This window comes from Pistacia vera, unplaced genomic scaffold, assembly GCF_008641045.1.
Source record: "Pistacia vera cultivar Batoury unplaced genomic scaffold, PisVer_v2 Contig84, whole genome shotgun sequence".
Taxonomy (NCBI): Eukaryota; Viridiplantae; Streptophyta; class Magnoliopsida; order Sapindales; family Anacardiaceae; genus Pistacia; species Pistacia vera.
Window position 1 is genome coordinate 136,188 of NW_022196712.1, and position 16,266 is coordinate 152,453.

General features: G+C 36.1%; 1 protein-coding gene across 5 annotated transcripts; it reads right to left on the reverse strand.

The window, feature by feature from the left end:
* Window positions 1-1,348: 1,348 nt before the first annotated feature.
* Window positions 1,349-16,109, reverse strand: LOC116118264 (PH-interacting protein). 5 transcript variants are annotated; one of them, XM_031404235.1, is made up of 27 exons: window positions 15,838-16,109; window positions 14,277-14,377; window positions 13,919-14,193; window positions 13,284-13,438; window positions 12,648-12,887; window positions 11,747-11,856; window positions 11,569-11,646; window positions 11,381-11,487; window positions 11,019-11,113; window positions 10,789-10,919; window positions 10,559-10,662; window positions 10,406-10,483; window positions 10,208-10,286; window positions 9,847-10,015; window positions 9,116-9,186; window positions 8,644-8,724; window positions 8,486-8,556; window positions 7,518-7,614; window positions 7,362-7,421; window positions 7,118-7,172; window positions 6,630-7,030; window positions 5,710-6,557; window positions 5,556-5,631; window positions 3,044-3,904; window positions 2,186-2,752; window positions 1,994-2,052; window positions 1,349-1,678 (listed from the first exon to the last, which is right to left on the reverse strand). In XM_031404235.1, the coding sequence occupies exons 3-27, from the start codon at window positions 14,188-14,190 to the stop codon at window positions 1,483-1,485; spliced, it is 5,061 nt and encodes a 1,686-aa protein (XP_031260095.1). In that variant the 5' UTR covers window positions 14,191-14,193; window positions 14,277-14,377; window positions 15,838-16,109; the 3' UTR covers window positions 1,349-1,482. The 5 variants fall into 5 exon arrangements, with proteins under 5 accessions (XP_031260095.1, XP_031260094.1, XP_031260091.1 ...); XM_031404234.1 differs by having other exon boundaries at window positions 13,919-14,198; XM_031404231.1 differs by having other exon boundaries at window positions 13,919-14,288.
* Between the last annotated feature and the right edge of the window lie 157 nt (window positions 16,110-16,266).

Consider the following 16,266-nt stretch of genomic DNA (forward strand, 5'->3'; position numbering starts at 1 on the left):
ATCTACCTGTTAGATTTATTATTCTTTTTGTTCTTTTTGTCTTCTAATAGTCATTAATAAAGAAAAAAATTTTATTCCATTAAAAATTTATACAAAATTTATTGGAATCTGATCCAACAACAGGTAATTTTCGGAAAATGCAAAACGATGCAAGACTCTCTATAGATCTATATCTCTATTTGAATTATCTATCCATATGCAAGCAAGAGAGGAAAAAAACTTTGTTTAATTTTTCTAGTCGAATTTGAACTTCCCGAAAGCAAAAATTCACTTTTTATCTTGTTGATAAAGGTTTACTGAGTAGTAAACAAGAATATCGATAAAAAAAGGATTCGAAAGAAAAATGAATTTTTCAGGGTTTTCGTTTAATTATGATAAACTAACTGTTTTATTTGATTTCATTTTTGTTCAAAGGAAAAAAAGCATGGAGCTGAAATAACTCACTCACAACACCTTTTAAAGGATTACGTGGTACAATTGCATCCAATAAGCCCTTACGTAATAAAGATTCAGCTGCTTGTGAACCTTCAGGCACGGCTTTTTTCAATGTTTGTTCAATTACTCTTTTACCCGCAAATGCAATATAGGCATAGGGTTCGGCAATAATGATATCCCCCAACATACCAAAACTTGCTGTCACCCCACCGGTAGTAGGAGATGTAAGAATTGATATATAGAATAACTTTTTACTTGATTGATAATCACATAAAACCGAAGAAATTTTAGCCATTTGCATCAAACTTAAACTTCCTTCTTGCATTCGTGCTCCTCCGGAAGAACACACTAAAATAAGAGGTAAACATTGATTGGTAGCATACTCGATCAAACGAGTTATTTTTTCGCCNTTAAGAAAATTAAGTTCTCTTGTTCCTCGCCTACCATTTTAGAGAGAAGAAAAAGAAAAGTAAATTTATAAAATTAAATTAAATTCAGAGAAAAAATCAAAAGTGGAAGAAGAACTAACCAAGTATCGTAAATTTATAAAATAAAAAGCAGAGAAAAACTCAAAAATAGGCAAGTACCAGGTCAGTGCGAAGCCGCTCGGCGGAGAAGCTGGGTAAAGGTTTTATATAGGTTTCTAAAATTAACTAATACTTAGCAAAATAATTTAAACCTCTAAATTTTTAATAAAAAAATAGTAAAATAAACCCCGCAAACATCCCTTAAGATCAATTTCAACCTTTGTTTTTCGAAAAGAGAGTTTATTTGTTAATATATTGATAATTTTCACGACGTGCCCAAAAAGACACCTAAGAAGTTAAAAGGTAGGTACCGGGTTCGGGTACACTACTATGCCAACAGCAGAGATGGGTTAGAACATCAAAATTGCAGGGACGGGTACAAATAATTTCAATAACCCCCGGGTCTGAGACAATCTCATTCCTCATTTCGCTACCGCCTAACGGGTAAATTGTACAAAATTGGATGAACGAAATAAATAAAGGAAAAACTAAAGCTAAAATATATTTTATTTACAACTTTCTACAATTTTGACAGTGTCCTTGAAAACCAGTTGGATAGGCGGTCTATCTTGGCTAATAGCCCAGCATTTTTCACAAAATAAGATTCAGCATTTGACAGCATGACCTTAATGTCATCTTTCACAGCTTCTAAGCTCCGATAATAGTTGTTCTCTAATCTCAATCGGATCACTTCAGGATATAATGGCACAGGAAACCTGCAAGAATTCCACCACATCAAAGACGAAATCCCTATGAATAACCCCTCAACTTACCGTGCAAGAGGGAGGAATAACTAACTAAAGGCCAAAGATACAATTTTTGTTTTTTCCAAATATGTTCATTAAGTCCAGGGTGATTCACAATTAGTAATCCATAAAAAAAAAATGCATGATCCCCTTTCTTTTACACCAGTTTTCCTGGGATTTATGGAACTTCATAAATCTCCTAGGTCAATATTAGCATGCAACCAGGAAAGAGAGAGAGGAGGGTGATGGTGATGGTTAGGGGAAAGCAGAGACAAAAAGAGATACCTATTCAAGAAATCTAGCTTCTGAGCAGCTTCATTCAATCTCTGAATACCATAGCAATCCTGCAACAATTAGAAAAAAATCTATCAGAAGCCCTCAGGGAAACGTCTATTCTCCCTCTTTTGTGACAATTGAGTATCTAAATACAACTTTCTTAGCTGTTTGAACAGGACGACATGATGGATAGAAAAGAACCTGATTTCTGCTCACTGACTGCTCTAATTTAGAAAAAGACGACAGCAGCTTATCTCTACTGTCAAAATCAATTTGAGGATGCTGCCATGGAACGTTAGGATCATGCAGTTCCCAAGGACTGTGTCGATGGTTATCTCCAGTCTTGTACTGAATCACATATGTTTCCCAAGGACTATGAGGGAAATCATCAGATTTGGCCTGTGAAGAAACAATTCTACCTTTCCACCAAGTACCGCCATCCCCATTTGCATTTCTCCACCAAACCAGGCATTTATCCCTCTGTGTCCAATTTCTGCTGACAGCAGCATCATACCGTGTTTTCTCAACAACAAAATCTGGAAAATCTATCAGTTCCGGCAGAGTCAACTTGAATGTTTTACCAAACACAGCAGATGAAGGATCAACAAATTTAAGGGTGAGTTTACAGCAGCTATCTCCAGAACCAGGAAATGTAGCATAGACAAGGTTTTCAACCTTGCAAAGTTCCACTGCACGTATGTATCCCTTGATTGACTTCCAAGGACCTACTTCGCGTGAGCCAATTGATTCAATAAACTCTTGATGGCCCTGAAAATAACAGAAGACCAATTGCATAATTGTGGAGTCAGCAATATCAGAGACAACTCAAATTGGAGGCTTATAAAGAAACATAAATTTACCAAGAATAATACTACACATACATTATTTCCATACAACATTTCTCATACAATATTATGTGGCAAGATGTGATTGGGTGAAAATTTAATTTTAACTTTAAATTAGTCAATCATATCTTGCCACATAATGTTGTATGGGAAATGTTGTATGAAAATGATGTATGTGTAGTATTACTCATTTACCAAGAATAATAAGAATCACCTGTCTCAAATATACAACATCATCGCCTAGCTGAGGGATGTAACGGTAACTCTCCTCATGCTCTGACAACATCAACCATGACAATTTTCTGATAGGGAATTTTGACTTAATTCCAGACAACAGACGTGGACTTTCATCAAAATTCCCACCCTTCCTGTTTTTACTAGACCTTGGTCTCAATGTCACATTTGAAGTCGGCATCGATTCTCCAGGTAGGAAACCATCACCTGCTTCCATGGAGGAGTTTCCCACATATTTTGATGTCCCAACCAATTCATGCCCAAATCTCAGTCTCACGTTATGGTTAACAGAATTTTGCTCCTGTGGATTTACCTTCATCTTCATGGATCTTGTTCTGCGTGTTGAATCAGTTGTCAGTTCCGCAAAATCAATTCTTGAATCATTACAGTCAATGGCATCTGAAGTATTTTCTTCGATGTCACCATCAAAACTCTCCGAAACAGTCCTAGGCTTATAAAAACTTTCCATCTTACTTCCGTCATATAGCTTAAACTTCAAATTTGAACCCGGCAACTGGTCAGAACTTGATCCACCAGAACCTTTACCCTCATGTGGTGCTCCAGAAATTGGATTCTGCTCCATGCACAAGGGACTTTCAGATATTAAATCACCTTCAGCACTAGGCAGGTCCTCTACTGCAGTGACGAGTTTTAGTTTTGAAGGACTTTTAGGATCCCTCAAAATCCCTTTTGTTTTAATTCTTACCTTGAATGATGGATTCTCTTTGAGTTCATTAGGATAGTTTGTGTCATCTCCATTACAAGAAGCTATAAAAGCATCACCTTTCAGCCGGTGATCAACCTGGGGCAAGGAGTCAAATGACGAAGATTCTTTATCATCCTTGCNGAGGATGCTGCCATGGAACGTTAGGATCATGCAGTTCCCAAGGACTGTGTCGATGGTTATCTCCAGTCTTGTACTGAATCACATATGTTTCCCAAGGACTATGAGGGAAATCATCAGATTTGGCCTGTGAAGAAACAATTCTACCTTTCCACCAAGTACCGCCATCCCCATTTGCATTTCTCCACCAAACCAGGCATTTATCCCTCTGTGTCCAATTTCTGCTGACAGCAGCATCATACCGTGTTTTCTCAACAACAAAATCTGGAAAATCTATCAGTTCCGGCAGAGTCAACTTGAATGTTTTACCAAACACAGCAGATGAAGGATCAACAAATTTAAGGGTGAGTTTACAGCAGCTATCTCCAGAACCAGGAAATGTAGCATAGACAAGGTTTTCAACCTTGCAAAGTTCCACTGCACGTATGTATCCCTTGATTGACTTCCAAGGACCTACTTCGCGTGAGCCAATTGATTCAATAAACTCTTGATGGCCCTGAAAATAACAGAAGACCAATTGCATAATTGTGGAGTCAGCAATATCAGAGACAACTCAAATTGGAGGCTTATAAAGAAACATAAATTTACCAAGAATAATACTACACATACATTATTTCCATACAACATTTCTCATACAATATTATGTGGCAAGATGTGATTGGGTGAAAATTTAATTTTAACTTTAAATTAGTCAATCATATCTTGCCACATAATGTTGTATGGGAAATGTTGTATGAAAATGATGTATGTGTAGTATTACTCATTTACCAAGAATAATAAGAATCACCTGTCTCAAATATACAACATCATCGCCTAGCTGAGGGATGTAACGGTAACTCTCCTCATGCTCTGACAACATCAACCATGACAATTTTCTGATAGGGAATTTTGACTTAATTCCAGACAACAGACGTGGACTTTCATCAAAATTCCCACCCTTCCTGTTTTTACTAGACCTTGGTCTCAATGTCACATTTGAAGTCGGCATCGATTCTCCAGGTAGGAAACCATCACCTGCTTCCATGGAGGAGTTTCCCACATATTTTGATGTCCCAACCAATTCATGCCCAAATCTCAGTCTCACGTTATGGTTAACAGAATTTTGCTCCTGTGGATTTACCTTCATCTTCATGGATCTTGTTCTGCGTGTTGAATCAGTTGTCAGTTCCGCAAAATCAATTCTTGAATCATTACAGTCAATGGCATCTGAAGTATTTTCTTCGATGTCACCATCAAAACTCTCCGAAACAGTCCTAGGCTTATAAAAACTTTCCATCTTACTTCCGTCATATAGCTTAAACTTCAAATTTGAACCCGGCAACTGGTCAGAACTTGATCCACCAGAACCTTTACCCTCATGTGGTGCTCCAGAAATTGGATTCTGCTCCATGCACAAGGGACTTTCAGATATTAAATCACCTTCAGCACTAGGCAGGTCCTCTACTGCAGTGACGAGTTTTAGTTTTGAAGGACTTTTAGGATCCCTCAAAATCCCTTTTGTTTTAATTCTTACCTTGAATGATGGATTCTCTTTGAGTTCATTAGGATAGTTTGTGTCATCTCCATTACAAGAAGCTATAAAAGCATCACCTTTCAGCCGGTGATCAACCTGGGGCAAGGAGTCAAATGACGAAGATTCTTTATCATCCTTGCCAGTGGCAAGCTCTTTATTTCTCATACTATCCAGATTCAGTAAAGCATCGCTTCCAGTTTTTTCCTCATACCTGCAAAACAACATACATGTATAACAATGGGTTTCTGAATTAGGTGAAAATCTCCTATATTTCTCAAGCTTAACATACCCATCAACATCACTTCTGCTCTCCTTATGGCCATCAAATTCTGCATCAAGTCCAGTGGATGTGTCAGTTGGCATCACTACCCCTGGAGCTATACGTTTGGATGTGCGGATCTTCACCTCTCCCCATTTGATTTTGTTCTGCTCATCACCTAGAGATTCCTCCAAATGATAGTCATGCTTTTCACGTTTCCTTTCATCAATAAAATCAATTCTGTTGAGATTTGGAGACATCTGCCCATCAATCCCACCTGCAGAAGATGACAGAAGATCTTTCGTGCTTGTACCAATATTCCCATCTTCGGTAATTTCTTGAGGCGATCTAGATGATGGATGCACAAACTTTGCCTGATCCTCGCCAGTTAGCCTGGTGTCTTCGGAAGGCAAAGGCTTCTTAGAGTCCCGTAATGAAAATTTTAAGACCAATCGCTTCCGGTTCCCATTATTTGACTGAGATTCGGGGACTTCAAAAGACTTGGATATACACTCAGACTCCACAATTGTTTGCTCTCTCTCCTTTCTACGTTGTTGTTGAATGATTTGCAAGTTTCTATCAGCTTCTTTGCCTTGAATGTGTGAATCTTGCAGCACCAGATCACTGTTTGATGATTCGTATTCTGTATCTGACTCATCTTCATCAGTTGAAGTTCCAGAAATTCTAGAGAACATACTTCGGGCATTGCGTGCAGCAACTCGCTGAGGTCTCATTGTCTTAGCTTTGGAGGACTTCCTCTTTACAGCTTTCTGGCTATTTTTTGATTTCTTAGTCCTGTGACTCCCACAAACAGATCCATCACGCTCATCTAAATTCCTCTTTTTGACACGCCTACCAGATGCAGTCTTTAACTCGGCCTGAAGAGCAGAAAAAATCAGTCACATAGAAGCAAGAGAGAATGCAACTAGCATAGGTCAAAGACCACTTACTTCATTCTTGTGTTTTCTTCTTCTTGATCTGCGAAATCCGTCTATCTGACCATGTTCAACCTCACTATCTTCTGCACTACACTCTGGAACACTAGATGAATTGGAACACAGACTTCCTTGCTCACCATCACTGGAACATTCCTCCGCAATATTGTACTCTGAATCAGTGTCATCACTTATGATTTCAATTTCTGGATCCCAGTATATAGGATCTATGAACTCAGGTACTGGCTCCATCATTCTTTCTAAATCTTCCAAGGGAGGCATTGCATAATCCTGGCCTAAACTAAAATCTGGTCCAACAGCTAATTTTATAGATGAAGGTCGCCACTCAACACCCAGCGCACCAAGTCGACGTTGCTGGTACATACTCTGGTAAGGTTCTTGATATGGAATCATACCTGAAATCCCCACCAAAAAAAGAAGTGTGAGAAGTGCTGTCTCATAATAAGACAAAATTATCCACACCAAAAGAGATATTAGTGTACCTGAATCACAAAGAGGATCTTGAATGTTCCTTCTATGTGGAGCAAGCTGTGTCTCCTGCAAATAAGCCATGAAAGGTAAACCATTAAAAAGTTATTTGATCAGGAATCAGCTTTCTTTGATGCACGCATCACTGATAAATAAGCTAAGTGCTAAAAATAAAATCTTATGCAACCATAATCATGGATACTCCAGTTATGAATGAAATTTACCATACAATAATGTAATAAAGAGTTGGCAAATAACCTGATCAAGAACATTTCCAATACTATCCCGAATAAGCGGTCGATAATCGCCAAGGAAGAACTGCCAGAAAAGTTACAGTCATCATAAAGCAATTGCAATATACCCACTAAGAAAATGAAAAGCGATGGAAGAAGACAATGGAGATATTTATAGTACCTGATCATATTTGGCATCCTTTTGAGACTCACCCTGACCTGTGTTTAGCAAATATATCTGGCCAACATCATCTGAAAGTACAATCGACGTCCCATCCCTATGCACAAAGAAAAAATGTTTTGTCACAAAACATTACTATAATTTAAACAGTGAGAGTTATTAAGATCTAGCAGTCATCTAAAAATGCATGTAAAAATAATTTTAACATCACTAACTCTCAAAAAAAAAAAAAAAGGTTCAGTGGGAAACTATTAAAGATGTAAAACTACCCAACACGCCAGCTTAATAAAATATGTGAAAAGGAAGAGAGGCACAAGGGTGAGATCAAGACCATCAACATCATCACAGGATATAACCCCTTAAAATCAATATCACTAAATTAAAATATAGGGAAAGAACAGAGCAACTGGACCAGTCCATAGGATCATAAATTCAATCCTCACATTCAAGGGTAATACCCACAAATGATCTTAAAGATCAATGACTAAATAAAATTCAAGTCTATCCAAACTCAAGCAAGTCAGAAGCTACTTGGCAATTTGAAACCATTTGAAAGCATTCACTACAAAAAAAATGGCTATATAGCTAATATGCATGTCACATTGGCCTCAAAAATTTATCTATTGAGACAATGACAATGACATCATAAGTTCATAAGATGGTAGCTGCTATTAGGATAAATGAATTGGACTGGAGAAACAGAAGGATAAAAGTGGCCATTTTGATTTGTTCTAGATGTTCAAAAATCACACAAAATATCTTTGATTCCAGCAATTACACATATCAATCACAATACAATCTTGATGAGCGATTCCTCCACTGTATAAGTGGCACCACAGGAAGGCGACAATGGTTAATCTTGCATCACTGCTGAAGTTAATCTCCACCAAAATAACCAAACAAGAGTAGACTGTATATTCAATAAAGCAAGAGAAGGGGAAAAAGAATCATTTCCATGGTTCACTTACGGTGAAAACTTCCCGTCAACCAACTTGAAACGTCCTATTTCATATGTCCTTATAGGTGTGCCCTCCCATATCTAGAAAGGGATATGCCAAGAAATTCAATACAAAGAAAAAAAAGTTAAGCACAACAACAAGGGGAGCTTTAAGAATTAGAAACTTACATCCCAAACTATTGTTCTGCCATCATACCCAGCACTCATAGCAATCCTAGGGTTGAAAGGATGAACATCCAAGACATAAGACTGCCAAGAGTTCAAGAATAAAGGAGTGAGCCACCAAAGCAAAATAATTTAAAAAATTAAAATTCGAACACAACTAATTGGATTGAGCAAATAATTTGCCACACCACCAAAACAAACTAACAGTTCAAGTACAATCTGGACTCCATATCAAGGGTACCAAATAAAAAACCCATTTGACAGAATTTCCTGAGGACTTCTGCAGATCAATAAAATAGGCAAAGAAGTAACTGAACTTTGAAAGAAAAACAGCAAACTTTAATGAGGATGAAATCCTAGCCTTATAAAGAAAAATATCCTCTTTAAGATTGGTTTTATCAAGCCAAAATAAAAATGTAAAGGAAGAAATTGACAAAATATTCCCAGGACTGGTAATAAATTATAAACTACTTACAGATGCAGTATGACCAGTCAAAGAATGTACCAAGCTACCATCAACGGCGTTCCAAACGCATATTCGGCAATCTGCATAACAAGAAACATTCGCACCGACCAAGATAAATAAACAAAGACCAGTTCTAACTCCTAAGCAAAGATCTTAAGGCCAAGCAAGGAAAACATGAACGAATAAATCCTTTAAAACATTATCCCAAAGCTTTTAAAAAGTCATGAAGCAATAAGCTAGCAGAAACCACATTTACAGACTGAAAAGAGAGATTTGAGTTTTTCTTTACACAGAATTACTAATTTTATGTTTCAAATATTTCACTATTCTTTAAAATGCAATGAGGCTCAGACTTACTATCAAGCAACAATTAACATGAATTGAATACTGAGAACAGAAAAAAGTTCTTTCCATTTACCAGTATTAAGACTGATTTACTAAATATAACGTAAAAGCCATAAGTAAAAATTAGGTGGTTCCCACTCGAAACAAATCAACTAAAGTGACTGGTTCAATTGGAGAGCAAATATATGCTTGAGGCAAAAACTCTTGTTGCTTGATGAAAGAGCATGTTGGGTGGAATATGATAATTTGAAGATGTGCCACTAGATAAAGCATAATGTCAGGAATAATTCATGATCGGCTTAAGTAGTAGAGACCTGTACTTTATTGAAAAACAAGTAAATAGGATGTTCAAAAAATTTATTCTTCAATGTTCAAACTAATGACAATAATTTTACCCATGATAGCTGCAAGAACAAAGCGATTATCCAAGCTCCACACAATCATGTTAACACCACGAGGAGTTGGAAGAAGTCTTTGACGTGGGCCTCCTCGAGGAGGTTGAGGAGGCAGTGGAGGGGGTGGAACTTTCAAATGATATGCGCGTGTCCAACGTCCAACTTTTCCCTAAAAATTTGAAGGATTATAATTGAAAGAAAATCTAATTTGTTTTGTTTCATGAACAAAATTCAATTGCCATTGCCACAAATTTCCATAAAATTGGGATTTTAAATAACTGAAAAGATTTTTAGCATGGAAAAGAAAGTAGGTTTGCATATAAACCTCAGACAAATGTTAAACTTGTTGAAAAGAACTTACATAGGATCTACGTGATCTTGGTATCCATATAATTGCACTACCATCACGAGAACAGGTAACAATGTTGTCATGACAGAACCTAAGAACATTGAGATTTTAAGGAACAAAGATTTACAGGAGCAAAATAAGCTTATTGATTAAACCCAGAAACAAGTTAAAATACCCCAGAAATAGTAAGGGAAGAAGATAATGACAGACCAGGAGTTTTTAAATTTTGGAACATTCTCCTCCTTCAAAGCATCAGAAATTGAAGATCTTGAAGCCACAGCACAGCCACTACAAATGGAAACAGCCAAGAAGGAATGAGATTTCTATGTTAAGAAAATCAGACACAAATAAGGACTCAATAACCTGAATTGAACATAGTTGACATCATTTTCATGCCCAGACAATAAATCCAGCTCATGGATTGGTTGTTCCAATTCATCCATGTTTGATTTACAGGCACTCCAGACCTGCAAATATCTATTTCTCAATAAAAGTATCCAACTAAATTTAAAGAAATGGTGACCAACAAAGTGAAAACAAAATACAGACAAAAAGTAATAATAAGTTACAAGAGAGTTGACAGGTTAACACACCCTAGCAAAAGTGTCAGAACTACCCGTCACAAAAACAGTTCCATTGGCATTATAAGCACAACATAGTATCTGGTGGCTTTGTGGACTAATACTTGAGGAGGGTCCATTACTAGATGGAACATTGATTTTACCTAAAAAAACCTTCTCAGTTCAGAGTATTTTCATCTCAATCACACTAAAATCAACAATCTAAAAAAAAAAAAAAACAAAACAAAAAAGTAATATCTAACCAGCAACAGCATCTGAAGGCTTGGGCAGGTATATTCGTGGACTACAATGGGAATATCGAGCATCCCAGATTCGACAAGTTCCATCATCTGATGACCTACAGATATTAACAGTGGCACCATCAATGCCAAAAGAATGTTAATAAATCATGGCTGCCAAATCCCAGGAATGCGAGGTTACAATAATTGTGGTGCATAGCCACATTTGTAGAGAATGCTTCACAATGGTCAAAAGGAGCATGCGAATGGTTTCTAGACACAACCAAAATATGAAATCACAGTTTTATTAATGGTTCTCAAAAAAGACCAACTCAGAAACTGAATTGGAGCAAAAACAGGATACAATACTATGGAAAAGAACTCACGATAAAAGCTGATATATAGCACTAGGCCTTGGACTAAATGCAATGGCAGTAACAGCTCCTGTATGTCCCCGCAAAACTGAAATTGGTAACCCATCCGGCAACCGCCACTGCAATAGTCCAAAAGTAACTACAAAGTTTTCAAAGAACACAAACGGAACATACTTAAGGGTTGGGTAGCATATTCTTACAACTCGAATAACAAAATCATTTGAAGCTGATGCCACCAAAGCATTATTCGAACTCACAGCCAAATCCGTTATGTCACCCTTCAGTCCATGAATTAGAAAGTTTGTTTAAGTAAACAAACTTTAAAGGCTACATTGATATATAGAACATTCATGTATAAAACAAGAAATCTAAACTCACTTCATGTCCACGACAGCTGGCCAAGCAGAATGCAGTTTCCATTGACCAAATTTTTACAAGACGGTCATCCGAGCCAGTAATAACATATCTTCCAGAGCGATCAAATATGGCTACAAGATACAAGCAACAATATTTAAAAAATGTTTAACCATCTTTGTTATAAACAGTGATATAAAAAAAGGGTAAGCAGAAACAATATGATATTTTTTTGTGAAAATAAATAACAAAGTGAGAGGGTCATGAAAAGTTCAGAGAATTGCAACTACTAAATTCATTTAGCATTACTGCGACCAAGTCATTAATTACATTGGCACACAAAAGAAATCACCTAATTTATTCTGAAGAAAGGACAAAAGTTCTAAGTAAACAAAAACATAAATTTAATAACTAATTTGAAGTCAGTGATTATTGCTACCACACTGGAGAATACCAACAAAAATACTATCATATTTCACTTCCTCTCCAACTTCCTTCTCCTCTCATCACCAGTAATTGAGTTTATTAACCGACAGGTAGAAGATAACACACAAGGAGGCCCACTTCATTCAGAGTTTAAAAAGTTTCAAGACAGACTCTCTCTGTTACAGAAAATGAAGATGGAGAAAGGTTCGAGATACACATTGCTTTTGGACCCCAAATTGTTAAACTCCTAAAAAGACCCTACTAAACAAAATTTTTTGTTCTTGCCACTTCTTTTCTTTTCTTTTATATATATATATATATATATATATATATTTTGACCAAGCAGAAAGTATAATGTAAGAAAAGCCACATCAATGTCACAGCTGCCTAGCCATTTCTCAAATTATGTTCCTCGAAATACAATATGCTAAATGAGTGTCAACTGATACAATAAATACAGAAATCTCATAATTATGAGTTCTGAGATAAAAAAGCACACCACAATAGACAGCATCCCTGTGACCCCTTAGCTTCTTTGTATTTTGCATCTTTTGCACCATGGTTGATGGTTTAGCAATAGCATAACATGCAGAGCGACTTGATGGAGCACGATGGTGCTTTGGGAAACCGCCACCAATTTCCCTTAAACTTAACCCACGAACCTGGTCAGCCTGCATGTGGGGCCAACGTAGGTAAGCTGGCAGAGGCTTAACTTGATTATATTCCACACTTTTATCACCTGCAACAGCAAGGAACATGTATGCAAACCACAAAATAGATTAGGCAAACACCCAGATAAGCACAAAAAGCAGGACATTTTCCTAACAAACAGTAAAGAAATTTAATACTTTTACATCATTTTCTAACTATTAAACAGCTCAAACAAACAGTAAAAAAGCACAAAGAGAGGAAAAATCCCACATAAGAGACATGGAAGAGGAATTAATACTTCAACTGTTGCATACAGAAATTGCTAAACCTGAAAGCACAAAAAATGGAATACACTAAACCAAAACTTTGGAGGCAGGCACAACAGCTATCATTTTAGATAAAAAAAAAAAAAATTCTTTTTTTTTTTTTTTGGAAAAAAGAAGTCTCAATAGACTGAAGCAAATTACTATGACATAAAACATACGTTCTAGAAGGGAAAAAGAACCAGATCCCAGTAATGTAGGAACATCAGCAGCATTTGGCGCATTTCCTCCAATCCTGCCATGCAAAGGAGAGGCTTTATGCAACATCAGCTGCCTTAAAAGCTTTACCAAGTGATCCTTTTCTACGTGAGAATACCTGAAGATTATACAAATGGAAAATCAATAAATTAGATATTGCATTCAATTTGAAAGAACAGGACAAAGACCCAATGAAGAAGAAAAGAAAAAAAATTATTTTTGAGCCTGGGTCAGATTGGAAAATAACATGGATATCACTTCAAGCTCATTAGTATATATGGCAACAGCAAGACTTGACAAGTTACTCATCAAGCCTGAATATTAAGACCAGTTGCGAGTAAGTAATTAATCAGTATAATTCTTTATGAGGAAATTTCAGTGCTTTAGGAGTATGGATTCATTTTAGAAAAAGGATATTCAAAACTTTGAAAAGCTAACATCCATTGTTCCACTTTCCATTTGTAATTCATTTACAAAGTAGTAGAGCAATTCAGTGTGAATGAGGAATCCAAAAAATGAAAATGGAAAAGCAAACATTACCATAACTTGCCAAACTTGATATATGTATTAACAAGAAAAGAAGAAGAATCATTTGTACCTCTCCACTAATTTACTATAACTTAAAGGAAAAGAGATGCCATCATCATTATCATTCCCACTATGTCCTCCACTCCTAGAAAACCAAGCATGATATCTTCTAGGTAGAAGCTGATGCTCCAGAAGCTCATTCCAGAATTGTCCAAAAGTCTTCTGGCATGGCCCAGACGATAGAAAATGCATGATCAGAAAGTAAACTTCTCTAAAGTCTATAGCTACTTCAGTCTCAACAGCCTGACTGGTGACTCTATCTTGTTGCTCTAACTGAGCCATCTCCTGCGCTGTGTTCAAAAAATTCAAAGGTGCTTTACTAAGAGGGGAAACTCCAGCAGAAGATGCATGCTTCCAATAGTCCATACCTTTAGCACAGCCTGAGACAATAGAAGCAGCTCCTCTTACAAACGTTTCATGATAGATGTGAATCTATTGTATAGAACAAGGCCTAAAACCATATGAAACACTGTGTACAAAAACAGACATCTAGTTACCCCAAAAATCAGTTCAATTTTATTTCCTTTACAGATACATAAAACTCATATATAAAATAGGAAACACTAGAATTCCATTTTTTCTTCAACTGAAAATAATTAAATAAACATATACGGCAATGTCAAATGACTCTGGTTCTTAGGTTTGTGGACAGACACACTGCAACAACAAAAAAAACCATTTGTCAAAGCACTAAAACTATCTAAAGTCCATAAAAAAACAGCCTTAAATTTATGGGTATCAACGATAAGATCACTATATGCATATTCTTAAATGCATTTAAGAAGCTTGCAACAAGGGAAGTGTAGCAAATATGCATCCTACAGTCAAATGAACGTTTAAAACAACCAACACTGTTCTTACAATAACTGAAATCAAGATGACAAAAAGTCATGCCAAAAGTTTTAGACAATCATAGAAAGAATAAATAGAAAATTCCAAAATATTTCAAATTTTAAAAAAAAAAAAAAAAAGGCACATACATTCTATACGTCCAACATATTCATGGTTTTTTGTGATGTATTCTTGGTATCTCAACGTTCCACAGACTTACAGGGTGACTTCAGGTTATCGATAATGGATCTTACAACTGTTGGGTAGAGTGATAGGAAAAGAGGGAGGAGTCATTAATCGCCAAGGGTTAGGGTTGAAGACTTCAGGGGCAATCATCCCGTAATTTTCTTTTTCAAATGTGGACATAAACCATATATCCAGAAAAAAACTTAAATCTGTGTGTACTACATCATTTTTTTTACCGGTCTTTAACTTCTTTTTGATGGATCCCATCCGTCAAAATTGGCTATAAAAGTCAAAATACTATATAAGTCTTCAATATAAATCTTATTAGGGGTATGTTTAAGCGCGTTCGTGTAGAAAATACTTTTGGTCAAAAGCATTTGAAACAAGTTTCTGCAAATATATCAATCAAAGTGTTCCTTCAAAAAACAATACTCCTGATGCTCTTCATACAAAAAGCACTCCCACACATGCCTTAAAAGTTACTAGAGGAATCCAGTTAGCTGCATCAAAATATTTAGTATTCGAACAATTAAATAGTTATTATTAAATAAGTACTGACTGCTGTCTTTAATCCGGACTTAAAAGGGTTTCGTTGTAAATTTTTGAAGTAATACCAGATATAAGCCACTAATTTCTCAAAGAAGCACTCAAAAATGGTAACAAATTAATTGAAACCACTGAATGAAACTAAAATAATTTTAAATTTAAATTTAAAAGAAAAAAATTATCACCACTTCAAAAGCATCGAGAAGTCCATTATTGCCCACACATAAACAGCAAATTCAAAGCAATCTTCACACTCAAAACACGTAAACAATCAAATTAAACAAATCAAGATCTAAACTAGAGAAATGCAAAAGTATTGACAGGAATTTATTTATTATTTTAAAAAAGAAAAAAAGATCTTAGTACCTCAGATACAGCCGGTTTATATATGAAGAATATAACTCTTAAAGCAGCGCCACTTCTTAGCTATGATTGAGAGGTTAATCAGTTGCGGACATACAAATTTAAGGAATATGAAAAGAAAATAAAAGTGAATTTTGGGAGGTGAAGATTATAGACGTGGCTTCGTCCCATTTTGATTCTTGAATTTGTTAGTATTCGTAGGAGATTTCAGGTCGGTTCTTCTGTAAAGGGCAGAAAGGAGAAAGATTGAAACGTACGAATTGGAGGGATTTAATAAAACTCTCTTAGAATAAATATTTTAGGGGAAAATAAACATAAGAGATGCTGTTAGGATATTTTGAGTTAGGTTTTGATGAATGGGCGCCCGAAATGTGAAAAGACATGCATGTCCACATTCGGAATCACCAAAGTTCTTTTGTCGAAGTGTAATTA

Bases quoted from the DNA above. Each gene is read 5' to 3' on its own strand.
- LOC116118264 (XM_031404231.1), bottom strand. From the start codon at position 14,274: ATGGACTATTGGAAGCATGCATCTTCTGCTGGAGTTTCCCCTCTTAGT. The intron at 9,187-9,846 runs GTAAAATTATTG...CTTGTTATGCAG, and splicing joins TGTTCTTGCAGCTATCATGG to ATTGCCGAATATGCGTTTGG. The intron at 2,753-3,043 runs GTGATTCTTATT...TGTTATTTTCAG, and splicing joins ATGTTGTATATTTGAGACAG to GGCCATCAAGAGTTTATTGA.